The following is a 19,156-nucleotide window of genomic DNA, read 5'->3' on the forward strand; positions in this document are numbered from 1 at the left end:
TGTTAGTTTTTATTTGATGTTGACGAAGGTCGTTTAGCCTCTAATCGGTTTCAATTGTCTTAATTTTTTTCATTTTCTCATATTTTTTTCATTATAATTTTATACATTTATATATTTTTTTAAAAATCTCAGTGGGGGTACATTCTTGTTATTTGTAATTTATTGTTTTAAATATGATACCATGAATAAAATAATTAAATAATAATTAATCGTAACAACGTATGATAATTTTATCTATCTAAAAGTACCTAAACACCAAATGAATTAATTTTAATATTATTTGTTTTTTTTCGCATCAGGTAACACTCTGTTATCAATTGCGTGCAGATATAATATTATTCTTACCGCCGTAACTGAAAATAAATATGTCTAGCCAGAGATAGTATTTTAATCCTATATTTGCTATTTTATAACTTATCGGATATAATACTTTGACCTGCAAATTGGTCATTGATCGAAAACAATGAACGCCGCTATCTGCAACGTACGATGTCTAGCCCGTGTAATATCGTGTTTTATCTTAATCGTTAAATTTTATCGAAAAATGTAATTGTATATTTTTTACTTTATGAATATATATACTCCTATATATTAAAAGGAATAGCAGTCATAGCCAAACCTTTTAGAGGCTTGTCTGCAGGTATGTAGGATAGTAAGGATAGGAACGATAGATTTAAAAAAAAATATCACAAACCCTCAGGACGATTTCAAATAAACCCTTCTAGAAATTGCATTACAAACATTGATTTTCCATTTTTTTCTTAGGTTGTTGCAATAAACTTCGTATATGATTTTGGATGTGAAATTGTACAGCCACGCAGGTTATCCATATTTTTATAAAAAAAATTATAAATGTATATATATATATATTTACATATATATACATATATATATATATATATATATATATATATATATATATATATATATATATATATATATATATATATATATATATATATATATATGTATATATATATATATATATATATATATATATATATATATATATATATATATATATATATATATATATATATATATATATATATATATACATATATATACATAAACATAAATCTAATTAATTCAGGTACCATGGAATGATGGAAACAAGTAAGATGTAAACATTTTGTAAGTAAAATCACAATATCCACAAATAAAACTAATTATTAGTTATACATCAACAAATTTATTTTAAAAAAAATATCTTTGTTTTATAAACAATCATTTTTAATCAGCTTACATAAATTAGGAACCATATTTTCATTATTTATCTCGTTTCTTAGATTCACAACAAAAAGTATAGGGCACCGCATCACACTGACGGTGTATTACTTTTTTGTTAAATACACAAAACCATGGTGTATAGTCATGAGCATCAGGTGGCAAATCCATGATATTTTTCAAGTAAATTGTTTATTTTAAAAAATCTCTTATTTGACCTTCTCTTGACAATGATCCTGGGATCTTACGCACGGTACTCATACGTGCTTATAACAGCACAGCGGAAATGAACAAAGATAATTAATACATACTACACATACAATCAATTTCAATACCTTAGTAATAGTATTATTCAATACTTAAATTTTAAACAATTTATTATTGATCACACGATCTCCATCAGATTTTAACATATTATATCTAAATAAAATTAATAATAACTCACATATCACAAATCTTATCACAAATGATATTAAGGTATCAGCAATAGTTAAGCCGATATCACGTGTTTAAAGATACACGAAAAAGATTCATGTTCATTTAATTTTTTATAAATAAACTGCTGATAAATATTTTATCTAAAAATTAATTTTAATTACTACACACATAAAAATAATATTGCGATTAAAATTTTAACAGTCTTACATAAATATAAATTAAATGAAAATAATATTTATTACTTTACGATACGCCTTTGAAAAATTCACAAAAATTTTAAAAATCTATCAATTCACTCTTTAACAAATCAAAATTATTAAATTATTTATAAATTTGGCTTGAACTTCGTGGAATAATATGATTATTTAAATACAAAAATACAAAAAGAGAAACAAATGTTCTCATGAAACTTTTTTTTCACCTGTAGATGAGAACATGTGTAGTTCTCAAAAACCAGTCGTGTTTTCATGAATAAACTCAAATGTGGTCCCCAAAAAGTGATAGATGTTTTTATTTAAAGAAATGGAAAACATGGTTTTGGAATTTTTTAGTGCGATACGATTATAATGCTTTTAATATTTTTGCTAAAAAAATATACCAGAAATTAATATGCATGTTTATTTACGATTTATGAAATGAATTGGAAAATAAAACAACAACAAAAATTGGGACAGTTTAACCTTTTGACATTAAGCGTGGGTACGAATCTTATGTATATGGTAGTTTAACAACACAACAAAACCCTTATCCGCACCCCGATGGTGCAAAGAGCACTGCATCATATAAACGCAGTGTTATCATGATCGTTTACTTATGAAGAAAGGGTGATCAGCCCTCTGCTTCAGGTACAAGTCCAGGGTAATATTGAATAAATATTACAGTGAAAAAATCACTTTTATTTATTTGACCCCCCTGGGAATCGAGCCCGGGACCTCCAGGACAGTAGCCGAGCGTGCGGACAATTAAATGACCATTAATGTTAGCTTATGTTGTCAAATTAAGAATGTTTGTTTAAGTAATTATATACCTTTATTAATACTGAAAAATCCTGACTTAAAATGCACCGTGCAAATCTCTAAGACCTTAACAACAACAATAAAATTATTTAAAATATTTATTTTGTGATTATTTATTCCCAAATATTTGATTCTTCCTATTTATTCTTCCTTCTCACATCGGACATTCCATGTTTTCGCATATGTCAAGATGTGTACAACAGTAATGGAAGTAGAAGTCGGAGGGGTCTGCGTGTCGTTTCTGAATATTCTTACGCTTTATCACAAGTGTGCTGTTGATTGGGAGAAGGGCGTAGTCGATTTGATGCAGACGGTTGTGGTGGACCATATCGTGTCGATGATGATGAGGAACTGGCTCTGTGATACAGAAAAATGGGTACTTTTTAATTTACAATTCGCCCACTCCTTTCAAGAACGTCATAAATCAAAAATCGACAATTTTCAGCTGTGCATGTTTTTGGAATGCCCAGAAAATGTACTTTAACCCAGCAAAAGAGGCATATTTTCAACTTTATATTTACCCGCTACAGGGCAGAATGTTTTGTTATTGCATTTTGAAGAAAAGGTTTTGTTTAATTATTTTTTTAGATATCCTAAATATTTTTCAAATGGAGAAAAACACATTCAGGCTTTACCTAAAAAGATCTGTTGCACAGTAAAAAGTTCAATAAGTGGCTTGATATTTATTTTTAATATTTTGTATTTTATTTTTTAACTTTAAAAACGTTCTATTGAAAAATCAAGTTTTTTTAATTTATGACATTCTTGAAAGGAGTGAGCGAATTATGTTATAAAATAAATTATCAATAATTTTTATTTATAAAGAAAAACGTAGGATCATAAATAATGATTTGAAAAGAAAGGGAAAATAAAAATATGAAAATAAAAAAGGCAAGGAATGAAAAAAATGTTTTGGGAGTCACTTGAATGTTGAATGCATGTAAACACGTGTCATAATCACGTGTCACATCAGATTTCAGAAAATAATGGTATTTACCAAGTATTAGGTTTTTTTAATTCACTAATATAATAAACATCACTAATATAATGTAACGTAATATGGTATTAACCATGAACAAAATGACTTTTTTGTGAAAAATACAATAAAACAATTATTTAAATACATTTTACAAACATAATACGATTATGAAAATTCAACTTTTTAAGTATTAAAAAATTCTATGTTTAAAGAAAATTAGAGTAAAAGTTATTTTGCAAAAACATGTAGTTCTTAACGGATTATTTTAAATATTTTTATTAAAAAATATCAAACATTTCGATAACTAAATACATTTTTCAATGCCAGACTAGAAAGAAGTTTAGACCAAAAAATATTTTTTTTTTATATTAAACTTTTATCAAGATAAAATACTTTTGATTACTTTTTGTTCATAACACCGTCAATTTTTCAGTAAGATATAAATCAAACGTTATGTTTTATAGTATGTTTGTAGGTTTCATAGATTTTCATTGAATTCAACAGAATATAAAAATCATGAAAATCTCCTGAAATTATACTGAAATTATTATTTATATTCAAAGCATTTACTTTGTGGTCAAACATTTTAATTGATATTAGTAATGTTAGTAAATAACCACTCACCGACTACTTCTGTCTACCGGTTTCGAGACGTACCCGTCTCTTCGTCAGGACATACACTACAATTTAACAATCATGCGAACAACACTACACCACACCCACTTAGTACTATTCACATACACTATCACTACACATGCAAAACATGCAGAGCGAGTTGTTAGTCCCACCATGCTTTTGGGAAACTAAATAATAAAGTAAAAAATGTAATATAAATATACGCAGGTTGGAAACTATATTAGGATTCAAAGAGACGGGGGTAGGTTCTGGGAAGTGGGAGGAGTTGAGTTAGGAGCTGATCGGTTCAATGTTACGTCGAATAAAGGGCTGTATGAAAAATTTATTTGGTTATTTATTAATTGGATGTTATTTTTAATGGATTTTCTAATGTGAAACATTTCCATATTATTTAATTTTAACCCTTTATCATTTGTGTGTAGTATTTTTACCCCTGTTTCTTTATTAAATTCGTGATTGGACTCTATCAAATGATTTGCAAATTCAGAAAAATTATTATTATTTAAGCATCTTATGTGTTCCTTTATCCGAGTATTGAAATTTCGTGTCGTTTTACCGACGTATACCGACGTACAGTTATCACACTGTAATTGATATACTCCCGAATTATTTAATATGTTATAGGCATAGTGTTGTTCGCATGATTGTTAAATTGTAGTGTATGTCCTGACGGAGAGACGGGTACGTCTCGAAACCGGTAGATAGAAGTAGTCGGTGAGTGGTTATTTACTAACATTACTAATATCAATTATACTGAAATTATTTTCCCTCTGCGACTTTACATCCCTTTTCTACTGACCTTCGGTGTTCTCAGCCAAGTGATGCGGATGACGCTTGTACCGATACGGCCTTCGTATACAGCTGTTCATGACAATCTGCCGAATATAGTCCAGTGAGCATTTAGAGTGATCCACGTCCTTCTGAGCCTGTGTATACTGTACTGACACAATAGCCATAACCAGAAGTACCTGAAAAAAATATTCATATAATTTTGTTTCACAATTTTTTTAAAAGGAACATCCCGCAAAGCCTCTATTTGAAAGGCTTGTCTCTAAGCAGTGGCGTGCACAGATATTTTAATCAGGGTGAGCAGTAGGGTTGGGTAAAGATAAAGCAAAGTAGGCACTGGCCGTGTTTCTATCTTCTTCTTCTTCTTCTTTTTGATGGCTTTTCACCCATCTTGAGCGTTATAGCCAGTGTCGAGTTATATTTTTATTTGCACTTTTTACATTTAACTTATAAGTGTTTGTATTCCTGTTAGTGGGGTTAGTTTTATTAGTAATGTAAGTTTGTTTAGTGAGTTATTTTAGTAAGTTATCATCGACCTTTACAAAATTTTACAATTAATTTTAAGATAATTACAAATTATTTTATAAACAAGTTTGTTAGGGGATGTTAATAACCGTGTTTCTATATAGAATGCGAGTAATCCAGGGTAGGCACTGCTTTTTCACCTATATAGAATGCGCGCCTCTGTCTTCAGATAGAGAAGGTAGGTACGAAAAATATATCACAAACACCCAGACCAATTGAAAATAAATATAACTTAAATTAAATTTGCAAATGGTGGAAATCGAACCCTCAACGCTAGTTTCGCGTCTACTCATCTACACTACGGCACCTGTTAATATTGTTTACTATCAACAATAGTTGATTCAACACTCAATTTCTGGAAATATCTTTCATTGTTCTGTCTTTCAGCTTTTCGATAAAATAAGAAAATAGCCATCAAGAAATATTTTATTCCGATTTTTAAAGATACGAACCATATCGAAAACTGTAAGATTGGTGTGTTTTATAAAATTACCACAAAATGGCCTTCTTACGTGTCGAATACAGAGGAAAACGTTAGTATATAGTGAATTATCTTACACGAATAAAACAATTTGTTTTCTCCATTTTCTTTCAGAAACTTTCTTCTATGGAAAGTGATACTATGTACAATAGTATTTAGATATTTACTTTTTAACTGACAGGTTAATAAATATTTCAATGCAGTTAACCTTTTAAAATAATTATTTACAAACATTTTAAAGTAAATTATACACACTATTAAAAAAATCAACCTTTATTTCAAATAATAAATCAGAAACATTTGTCTACTATTATTTTTTTATGAGAGACCGGGTTTCGTCATTTTGACGAAAACCAATCACTATTCAAATAAAATTAAATGCATCAATCTTTATACTTTTTTATACGTTTTATAATGGTTCTTTGTTATTTGTTTGAATCAACTTGTAACTATTATCTACATATTAAGTGATTGGTAAACATTGAATAAAAAATTCTTGAATGTTTTTCGCAGATACTTTGTGGCACATTCAAAAACTTTATAAAATTAAACAACTTTGTTTTAACCACGTTTTTATTTTTTTATCAGTACACTTTAACCGACCGGTTTCGACAAGAACCTAGTCATCATCAGGGTTAATTAAATTCTAAAACATTTAAATACTCATAATTAATTACATTCCCTTGCCAAAAACTTAATCCTAAATATAAGGGAATGTAATTAATTATGAGTATTTTAAGGTTTTAATGTTTTAGAATTTAATTTACCCTGATGATGATAAGGTTTTTGTTGAAACCGGTAGGTTAAAGTGTATTTATAGTAAAAAAGTGGTTTAAACAAAGTTGTTTAATTTTATAAAGTTCATAAAATGTGCCACAAAGTGTCTGCGAAAAACAATCGAGAAGTGGTATTTTATTTCATTATTATTAGGTCAAAAATTTTAAACAAAAAATTGTTTGTAATGATGTGTAAAAAAATTTGACACGTAATAAATTAAACTTTATCTTATAAATTAACGGATAAAAACGAAATGTTGTTTAAAGAATGTGTCATTCCGACATAGACAAGATAGCCTGTAGGTCAAAGTGTCTACGAAAACATTGTCTGGTCCCCGGCGAAGATGCCAATAGTATTTAGATTACACATTTGATTGATGATTTAATATTTAATTCGATTTATAATTGAATAAAGTAATATTTTGGCACCAATAAGATATATCAGCAGTCTATTGAGTGACATTTTGTCAATCGTATATTTGAGTCAACTTATTATGAAATCAATTGTTTATTAATGGTACTTTTGTCGTTTCGTCAAAATATTTTTTTTATGAAACCTTTATTTATTTTTAGTTTTTCAGTATTTTTTTCTTTAATTATTATTTAAAAAAATAAAGATAAATTAAGCATTGTTTTTATTTAAAATAGTATACAATATAAGATTTTAATGTTGATTTTATCATTTATTATATGAATATAATGAGATCAGTCCTACGCTTGAGGAGTAGGATAATAAAAACAGAGTGTTTTTTTTACTACAATCCCTTGAATACCAAACCCGGGTACTCAGAATGATAGTTTAGTACGTTTAACACAATACTATGGAGGCAGACTATAAAAATAATTTACGTGATTTATTTGATAAAAATTACTGAAAGTTTCTTTATGAATTATATTAACATACTTTAATATGAAGAAAAAAGTACATACATATTAATTAAAGTATTCATTGTAACCTTTGTATGACACGTACCCTTAACATTTATCGATGTGATGCTAAGTACCACACAATAGTGTTCGATCGGTCGTAAGGGTTAAAAGTACTAATAATTTACCATATGAAAATACAATATTCATCAAAATGGGATTAAAATGATGAAATTCGACCTAATTTTAACCAAGTTTTCAATTTGTGATATTTATAATCGGTTTGATTAAATCGTAATTATTTAATATGGTAAAATCAAATCGTTCCGTCAATAAAAATGTAATTACTTATTAATTGGGTATAAACGATTATAAAAACAATCAAAGTTCAGCTTAAAACACCGGTGAACAAAAGTATTATTCCAGATATATTGTTTATCTAAAATATAAACGCGTAAACACACAAATATGTTAACACACATATTCACTTTTTAAACATTAAGTGTGTCCATATACTTTGACAAATCTGGATTTTCTGCACTTGGAAATTGAACAGGAGCTATTTTTTATTTTATGTATTAATTGTTAAATTTAACACACCTTTACTAAGTTGTATTTTATTGTTGAAAAAACACACCATAATTAATATTGTGATAGTTGGTTCACCTAGTTATAGTATTTTCAAACGAATTTTCAAAATATTTAATTTAACAATTAATACATAAATTAAAATTGAGTTCTACGAATAAACGCCGAATTATTAATTGTCAATCATGTTCAGGATGGTTACAGGCCATAAGTACTAACACCCAGACTTCCACTACAACATTTTGAGTGTGTCCAAACACTTCTGTGTTCATAAATCTGGATTATCTCCAACTATAGGAGCTATTTTTCATATTATTTTTTGACATCTCAGCGTAGATGAAGAATATCAAAGATCTTATTCATCTTTGTTGAGATGTCAAAAAAAACTTCTTCGTCTATATTGAGATGTGAAAAAGAGTTACGATTTTACTTATAAAGGCAGATAAAACACGCCTGTATTTAAATGTCACATTGTGATGAAATTTCAAAGCAATCGGTGAATCACTTTAGGATATTTAAGATATTGAATGAACGCATATTTACTTTTTGATACCGTATCGTTTACAAAGTAGTACCAGTAAATACTAAATAAATAAATATTTCATCTTTACGTTATTTCTCAAAAATTTGCATCATATGTTTTATTAATATTTTATAGCAATTTCATCATCGTTTGTAATATCAACATGTCACTATATCTACAACTTTTTTTATCTAATATTTGCGTTTTGATATGTTTGTCTACATAATGCTACCGGGTGTGGCAGACGAAGAGTACCTTGAAGACGTTTTAATATTTTTAACAAAAAAACTTTTTAATGCAAGTGTTCTAATATCGTACATTCGTGACTGTTTTGTATTTTATCTTGAAATTAATGAATTTTATGCTGCATGAATATGTGTTTTTGAAATTTGCTTCCAATTTTATGTATAGCAGTAGGTCTTTAGGCTGTTTACACTAAAGCATTTTATAAAAAAAAACTACTAAACTAACTAACAAAACTAAGTAAATCAACTAAACCACATAAACCAACCAAACTAACTAAACTAACTAAACTAACTAAACTAACTAAACCAACTAAACCAACTTAACTAACTAAACTACCTAAACTAACTAAACCAACTAAACTAACTAAACTAACTAAACCAACTAAACTAGCTAAGCCAACTAAACTAACTAAATAAATTAAACTAACCAAACAAAATAAACTAACATAACCAACTTAACCAACTAAACTAACTAAACAAACTAAACCAACTTAACCATTTAAACTAACCAAACTAACTTAACTTTACTATCACACCGCTTTCCCGCAGGGGTAAGAAGAGAAAAACGAACGGCAGACTAATCTTCGCCTCTTCCATATTTATAAATTTCGTCATGACATCCGCCGATTATTCCAACCCTTGATCGTACCACTGTTTAGTAGTTGAAATACTTGATTATATCAAGTTATCCTTGGTCTACCGCTGCTTTTATTACCACATTTGCTAAGTAAATATTTTTCTATTATTCCTGCACTCATTTTATTAACATACTCAAATCATCTTGACACACCTTTCTTAATTGTATCGATACTGCTGATCTCAGCTTTGCATTTCTTCCTTGCAACACCATTCAAACCTCTTTCATACATCAAACTGCTTTTATAAAACGAAACACCACATCTCAACACATCTTCTTCAATTTGAATTTAAGGATTTTTTTTTTAAATTCAAATTCACTCGTTATATATGCCTGCGAAGAATTTGGGCTTGCGATGGTTTGACTTCATAAGGAACAAGGAAATACTGGGTATGATAAACCAACCCATGGTCACAACTGTCGCCAAGAAAAGGCGATTCAGTTGGATAGGCCACGTACTCCGTATGCCTCCCGAGAGGCGTCATCAAGCTTGTCACATTTACAAGGCATCAGTTTCCCGCCACCCAGAACTGCTGAGATCTCCTTTCTCGTCATTTCTTTGACCCGGATCTGACTTGGGAGTATGCAAGGCAGCTGGCAGTCAATTAAAAAGTCTGGAGGCAGTTCGTAGACTCCATATGCTCGATATTACTAATATGGATAAATGAATGTCCGAATGGGAAGGCCGTAAGATTCAAGCGTATGAAATATCAGCATCGATGCTGCCACAGAAAATACATAATTACGTGTCACCCAAGGTATTCATGTATCTTTCAAAAGTAAGTGCCTTTTATATCACACGTGTTAAATAGGAAGATACTATTGAATTTGCGTTTGATCACGTAATTAGAGTTTAATTCACAATTAATCGATTTCGTATCGGCACATCTTTGATTTCTTATCATTACTGAGAATTGGTAGTAAAAATAATAATAACAAAGGATACTCTCCTTACCATCCATTGTTTAGTTTGTGTAAAACCACTTTTTTAAACACTTATTTATGACTACCGGTTTCGGAAAATCATTCCATCATCAGGTCATTAAAAATTATTTCAATTAAAATAAAAATATTACGATTTGACATTTGTATGAAAATAATTTTTTTGGAAGAGAAAAAGACGACAAATGAATCACAATGGATGGATGGAAAGGAGAGTGTTTTATTACCAAACCACAAAGTTATTAATGCTTTTAATACAAAAAAATACTAATTATAATATAAATACAAAAAAAAATAGGGAAATGACAATTTTTTAAGTAATATATTTTAGATAAACTGCCTGCTCTGGGATTCTAAATGTTGAATCCTGTACTCATTCCACGTGGACGCAACATCATCTATTAAGGTTTGACATCTCCCAATTTGGTTTTGGTAAGACCGTTATGCAAAATTAATATTTATTTTCATAAATGTGTTTAAATATTATTTAATGTAAAGAACTAAAATTAGTTATTTAATATATAACAATGGTTTTATTTTGATTTTCTTCAAAAATTAAACACGACTTTGAAACTTTAGAATGCTTTAAAGAACAATATTTGAAGAACAAACATTGTTGTTTGAAATTTTATAAAGTAAGTTATATAACTTTGTTCAAAATCACTTTACATCTTAAAATATATTAATAATATTTTCGACCAGTTCGAAGCGAACAGCTTCTCTTTCAAGACTGATTTAAACTACAAAAACTGTACATTACAAAAAAAATCTTGTATTTGGCGGTTAAATAGGTATCCCAAATTGGATAAAAAAAAATACTTGATAAATACTTAATAATAAATTTTACTACATAAGGAATCAGGGAAACTCAAAGTGGAAACATCTTTAACGCTGAATTAATAGTTAAATTAATAACCAAAGAATTGATTATAGATGAATTAATATTTTTTTTAATTTCACAAAAATATATTACTTATTAAAACTTATTAATTACTTTGAAGTAAAAATCTAATTTTTTAACAAATGTGTGATTTCTTTATATAAGGCGATAATCATTTTTTTTATGTTTATTATCATTATTATGACGTTTCATTTGTTTTTGTATTAAATGTCAGTTTTTAAGATGTTTTCCTTATATTTTAAGCGATACAAATTATACAATGAACAATTGCAGACATATCATATTTATATTTTTTCCTTAATAATTTCATAATTTATATATATATATATATATATATATATATATATATATATATATATATATATATATATATATATATATATATATATATATATATATATATATATATATATATATATATATATATATATATATATATATATATATATATATATATATATATATATATATATATATATATATATATATATATATATATATATATATATATATATATATATATATATATATATATATATATATATATATATATATATATATATATATATATTTCTTTTTAAGTAAAAGAAATAAAGCAATTTTATTTTAATAAAGTGTTAGAAATGCAATGCTTAATTTATTTATCGACGTATGTATGCATTCGATACAAAAAAATATATCTTTAAAAACTTCGTTTTTGTGTAGATTGGTACAACTTTGACAAGTTTCGTGTAGTATCCAATGGATTTTTAATATATTGATACGAAAAGGAAATAAATACATCATTGTATAAAATAAATTTGATGTATTTAACGATTTAAAAAATTCTTTATTCAATACAACGTTTTTTAAGATTTTACTTCCGTTTGCAGTAAAAACAAGTTATAATAAGGTAAGTAATGTAATATATAATATGTCTTAAATTTTCGTCCTTGTTGACGTCCCAAATTTCGTCAGTTTATGACTTTATTTCGTAGGTAAATTACAGTAGTTTAAAATATCAAGTTTCAAAATTTTCAGCATCTCAACAAAAATGAAGAATATGGTTGGCTTATATGTAAGCCCTGGAAATACCCAAACGTCCATACTCTTCTTCATCTTTGTTGAGGTGTCAAAAATGTAAAATAACTAAAATATGAGAAAAACAAATTCGGACACATTAAAAATGTGACAAGTTTTGAATTTATCCTTTGTAGTATATGAAAGGATTTATCACTGATAGATTGACTGAAAAATACAATTATACTGAAATCCATTATTTTCATTAAACTAATAAAATATATATTTTTTAAATCACTCAAATAAAATACTAAAAATACTCACTGAAACAAGTTTCATTTTAGCAGTTTCTCACGCAGTTTCAAGTGATGATTACAGGTTCGAGTGCCGACGTACACTACAAGAATGATCGCGATAATAAGAACGAATGACCAAAACACTGTGTTATATACTCGTACCATATGACAGACCGTGCAGATATGCAAAATAATTATTAAAAATCAACGAAGGAAACGGCGAAAATCTATTTTCAGCAAAAACGAATTGACTATTGTTTTGATTAGTGTGCGAATTCGTAAAATAATGCTTCTTTTTTTCATGCACACCAGACATGATTTTATACCCTTTACGTGTCTACGTTCTTTTTTATAATTTCGTTTGTTATTTGTTGAAAAAAATAAAAATAATTAGACGTTTTTATTATTTTTTTATTGCATGTTATGTAATTTATAGGCGTTTGAACCTTTGACGCCTGTAAAATTGCTTAGAATTTAAAAAAAAATGTAATAATAACAACTCGACTCTGATAACAGTCAGTACGTACTTATAAACAGGGCTCATCGAAAAATAAAGCCAAAAAAAAAATAAAGCAGTCTTTATGTTAAACGGGTAATTTTATCACTGAACGCTGGTTAGTAAATGTGAGTTTTGTTTTTTATTTGGTTTTATAACATTATTTTAAATGTTGGCATTATTTTTGACTACCTGTATTGTAATGAGTTTTTCTTTTTAAATTAAATCAGACATTTCTACAAAACACTTTCTTCGTCTAACCCATATCGGCACCTAATGGTGCATAGGGCTCTGCATCGTATTGACGCATAGTTGTCTTGATCGTTAATTGCATGAAGTTAAGGTGATGAGTCCTGCGCTTAAGGCACCGGTTCAAAGTGATATAAAATAAAAATAAGACTGAAAATCACTTTTATTTATTTTTAACCCCCCTGAGAATCGAACCCGGGACCTCCAGCAATGCAGCTAAACACACTTACCACCGCACTACGGAGGCGGACAAAACTAAACAAAATTTAAAAAAAACCTTATTCGCAGGGGTAGGCAGAGAGAATAGAACGCCACACCAATCTGTCTTTAAAATCAAACTTCCTCTGTTTCTATCACCGACCACATTCGTATTAATTAATTTCAATACAGTCAATGTAGTTGCTCGATTAACCAATTAATTGACAAGCCAATTAATTGAATTAATTAATTAATTAGATTCATTGGCATGATCAAGTGTTTCAAATACTTGAAAGTGGACAGGTCGGGAGATGGAATAATCGGAGGGTATGTACAAGTATGTATGAGTACTACAAAGTACTACAAAGTATTTCTTGAATGTTTTCTGCAGATACTTTGTGGCACATTTTATAATATCTTTATTTTATTTATTTTTTTATTTTTATTTATTCGGGAATTGTACAGCTTGCATATAAAAAATGATAAAATAAACAATAGTTACATTAACAACAATAAACATTACATTACATTAACAAAAAATAGTTACGTTAAAAAAAAGCCAATTAAACAATTCCACATTTATGTTATAAAACTATTAAAAAACATTCAGAGATAAAAAAAGGCAATGGTATAAAATAATAGATTTAGCAGGAAGGAGAAGGAAAGGAGAGGAATTAATAAGGGTGGTTAAAGGATTTTTTTTTCTAGGTAAGAAGTTTAAAAATATATTTATAAATATACATACATAATGATTAAAGAAAACACTTGTTTTTTACCACTTGAGTTTTATTATAGACTACATGTTTCAGAAGTTAAACATCCATCATTCAGTTATTAGTTATGTATTAGTTATTATACAGACCTGAATGATGGAAGTTTAACTTCTGAAACATGTAGTCTATAATAAAACTCAAGTGGTAAAAAACAAGTGTTTTCTTTAATCATTGTAACATGTCTTACCACAAAGTTGATGCCGAATTATATATATATATATATATATTATATATATATATATATATATATATATATATATATATATATATATATATATATATATATATATATATATATATATATATATATATATATACCTACATATACGCTTATACATAATAATAATAATAATAAAATTGCATAACTTATATAGCGCCATTTTCGTAAAAAAATACCTCAAGGGCGCTTACATATACATTATATATACAGAAAAAAAAAATTAACTTTGTTTTCACTACCTTTTTATTAATACAACTCAACCTACCGGTTTCAACAATACATTGTCCTCATATTTTATCCTAAATATATAACATTTAGGATTTTTATGGAGTGTGTGTCAGTTTTTGGTGAAAGCATTTTGATGCTTTAAATGTTTTTTATTTAAAATAAACCCTGATGATGACAATGTATTATTGAAACCGGTAGGTTGAATTGTATCAATAAAAAAGTGGTGAAAACAAAGTTAATTAATTTATAAACATACTACAAAGTAAATTATTTAAATGTTTTTAATATTGAGAATATGTAAAAATTTATTTCTTTCTTCAATTATTTTGGTTTAAAATGAATCATTCGTTGTTAATTAACCGCTAAACTAACAGTTCAAAGTACGACACATTGAATGTGATAAGCTATGATTCAGACAAAACACAGACAGTGTTAGTTGATCTCTCCCGCTTCGTTGAACACAACCAGAATGCAGAACACGTGAAACGTTATCACGTTGCAACGTGAACATGAGGTGACGTAAGAAAATGGACCAAGTCTTTAAATTTTTATCCCAAATATTTGATTTTGTCGTAATATACATGGTGCAAAAAAATAACATCTTATAGATGAGGAAGATATATATTTATAAATGCCTAGAAAATGTATTATATTGTACTTAAAATGTAACTATATTAAATAAATAAAAAAAGATAACGAAAGTCTGAGTATTTACAAGGCTTATAATCTATCATAGGCTGGTTCAAGTGATCACTTTATACACGTGTTGCATTCACCATTCTACCCATGATTGACATCCACACCTCTCAATTTTCATAAGACTCCTACATTTATCATAAGTTTCATGACAGTGCACATATGAGTTTACGTTAGCCATCTGTGGTTGGATTGGAAAATCATTTGTTTTGCAGAGACATTTTTAATTGTACGTATGCAAGATTCCAACAAGATTAATGTACATACTAGGAAATGTCTGAATGAACAGGATTTCAAAAAAAAACGCAGCTTATATGTAATTTGATCCGCTTATTCTTATTGACTATTTTATTCACAACATTTTGAGATAAATTATATTTGAAAGAAATCCAAAAAAATTCTGTGTGGTTGGCAATCATGGGTAAAATGGTGAATGTTGCATGTGTGTAAAGTGATCAATTAACCAACTTATGACAAGTCAAAAGCGTCGTAAATACCAAGACTTCCAAATTCTTCTTCATCTTTGTTGAGATATCAAAAAAATGTTAAAATAACTATGTGGAGAAAACCCAGATTTGTGACACATTCATTATGTTATGAATAAATGTAGATGTTTTGTAATAAAGTTTTTTTTTTATGTATTCTCTTCCATCTTTATTCAGATATCAAATACATTGATTTTCTGACTTCAAACTGATAAGGGTACGGAAGGGGTTAGATTTTTAATCGATGATTTGTATATCAATTAAAAAAGACATGTCTTGTACTTTTCAGCAATTTTGTAAAATTAGGACGTGTTTTTCGCTATGAAAACTAATATCTATATGATACCTGATGTGATACCTTTCTTCCTCGTAGCCTTTTAAGAAAAACAGCACGTGTAATCGTGCCTAAACTAAGAAATATCTCTTCAGACACGAGTCAGCTTCACGTCAATTAAAAACTTTCCAAAATTAACATATTTTTAGCCTCAAGTTATCTAAAAGTGATTTTATAATAATTGTACTACTTTTATCATTTGAGATAATTTAAATAGCGCCATTTTCGTAAGATACTACTTCAAGGGCGCTTCACTTTGATTAAATTGAGGAAAAGGAGATTAAATAAATGATTTAGAAAACAAATACACTTTGATTATTTTCTAAAGATCATCTCACTCTCCTTCCTTATGTATTGATGTTATGTAAGATATTAAATGTATAGGGGTGTGATTTATTTATATTGTCGCGGACTCTTGAGTCAGAATTTCTGGGTTAGAACTCACTCTACCACAATTTGATCCATATGCTTAAAAATGAACTGCTTAATATAAGAGAAATATAACTAACGTCCGCCTCCGTAGTGTAATGGTCAGCACGCTCGGCTATCGTTCTGGAGGTCCCGGGTTCGATTCCCAAGGGGGGTAAAATAAATATAAGTGATTTTTTCACTGTCATATTTATTCAATATTGCCCTGGACTGGTACTTGAAGCGGAGGGCTGATCACCTTCCCTTCATGTGTAAACGATCAAGATAACACTGCGTTTAAATGACGCAGTGCCCTATGCACCATTGGAGTGCGGATAAGGGTTTTATTATTAATATAACTAACAGTGGTAGGCAGAGAGAATAGAACGCCACACCACTAAGAGAAATATGTAGGATGAAATTAAAGTGTTTATGTAAATTATAGAAACAGAAATATTTACAACATTTTGAGTGCGTTCAAATATTTGTTTACAAATGTGGATTATCTCCAATTAGGAGCTATTTTTGTCAATCACGTAAAGTGATCACTTAGACAAGCCTATGATGATCGTAAGCCCTGTAAATTCATATTCTTCTTCATGTATGTTTTCATGTCAAATAATAATGTTACAAAAGTATTTCTCTTTTTCTATTGAAATTTAAAAAAATAATAATCACAAACTGAGAACTTCAAATATTAATTACATAAATGATTTCTTTTAATGTTTATGTAATTTCATCAAGAAATGTCATCGAAAAACATTAAACAAATAAATTTTCAATGCTGCAGCTATTAAGTGTCATTCATGATTTTCACCCTATTTTCGGTTTTCGAGCTTATTCGATTGAATAACGAAATGGCTGACAAGAAACATTTTCCCGTTTATCAAAGACACGAGCCATATTGAAAGCTCCAAGATAACTGTATGGTTTATAAAATGACCACGAAATGCCCTTCGTACGTGTCGAATACAGAAGAAAACGTAAAGACAGCTTGAAATATCTTCCTCGGATAAAACAAATTGTTTTTTTTTTTCATTTTCTTTTCGAAGTTTCTTTTTAAGATACTATGTAAAATAGTAATACTTTATAGATACTAACTAACTTACTCACTGTAACGCTGCTTCCCAGTAGGGGTAGGCAGAGAGAATAAATACCATGAATCTGACTTTGCAGACAATCTTTACCACATTTATGGAACTCATCATACATACCAACCGATTAAATAAAATTATCCGAGCGAGATTAATTTTAATTGTCCGTCTCCATACTGTAGTGGTTACCATACTGGAGTTCCCGGGTTCGATTCCCAAGAGTTAAAAATAATTATTTGTGAATTTTCAGTCTAATATTTATTTGATTTTACCCTGGACCAGTACTCGCAGCGCAAGACTGATTGTATTTAAATATCAAGATAACACTGCCTCTATACGATGCAGCGCCCTATTGCACCATTGGGTGCGGATAAGGTTTAGAAGATGAAGTTTTTTTTCTGCAGATTATTTTATTTTTCTTCTTCTTCATCTTGTTGTAGGCCTTGTGGCCTGTTTTAAGAGGGATTAGCTTTCTGCGATGTCGATGCCCAGCTATCGACCTATCCCTTTAGTGGTCTGCCCGGGAGTCGTCTACCATGGGGTTGGCCATACAGTGCGATGTGGGGGAGTCTGGATGGTTCCATTCTCCTCACATGCGCATACCTTCCCCACCTAACGACATCGCATATCACCTTCGATCTCGCATATTTCCCTAATCTGTAGTAAAAATAAATTTTGTCCGCCTCCGTAGTGTAATGGTCAGCACGCTCGGCTACCGTTCTGGAGGTCCCGGGTTCGATTCCCAAGGGGGGTAAAATAAATATAAGTGATTTTTTCACAGTCATATTTATTCAATATTACCCTAGACTGGTACCTGAAGCGGAGGGCTGATCACCTTTCCTTCATGTGTAAACCATCAAGATAACACTGCGTTTATATGACGCAGTGCCCTATGCACCATTGGGGTGCGGATAAGGGTTTTATGATTATTATTAAAAATAAACAAATAAATAACTCATGAATATGTACGTAAGTTATACACACACTATCCATGTAAAAACGTAGTGCTTTCCATAATGACTTTCTTCAGTGGTGGAGTCTAAGTGTCTATATATAATATGGATAAATACGTCACGATTCCTTCAATATAATTATCGTTGGATAATAACA

At 28.9% G+C, this 19,156-nt stretch overlaps 1 protein-coding gene across 1 annotated transcript; it reads right to left on the reverse strand.

Annotated features, from left to right (window-relative positions):
• Positions 1 to 1,789: 1,789 nt before the first annotated feature.
• Positions 1,790 to 13,036, reverse strand: LOC148299761 (uncharacterized). Its single transcript, XM_088275718.1, has 3 exons — positions 12,894 to 13,036; positions 5,096 to 5,264; positions 1,790 to 3,038 (listed from the first exon to the last, which is right to left on the reverse strand). The coding sequence occupies exons 1-3, from the start codon at positions 12,906 to 12,908 to the stop codon at positions 2,836 to 2,838; spliced, it is 387 nt and encodes a 128-aa protein (XP_088131844.1). The 5' UTR covers positions 12,909 to 13,036; the 3' UTR covers positions 1,790 to 2,835.
• Positions 13,037 to 19,156: the final 6,120 nt, after the last annotated feature.

The sequence above is a fragment of the Brachycentrus maculatus genome, unplaced genomic scaffold, assembly GCF_059751285.1.
Source record: "Brachycentrus maculatus isolate JH-2025_06_01 unplaced genomic scaffold, ASM5975128v1 h1tg000964l, whole genome shotgun sequence".
NCBI lineage: Eukaryota > Metazoa > Arthropoda > Insecta > Trichoptera > Brachycentridae > Brachycentrus > Brachycentrus maculatus.

Excerpts from the sequence above, each read along its gene's own strand:
- LOC148299761 (XM_088275718.1), bottom strand. Across the intron at positions 3,039-5,095 it reads CTTGGCTGAGAACACCGAAG|AGCCAGTTCCTCATCATCAT; the intron begins GTCAGTAGAAAA and ends TCTGTATCACAG.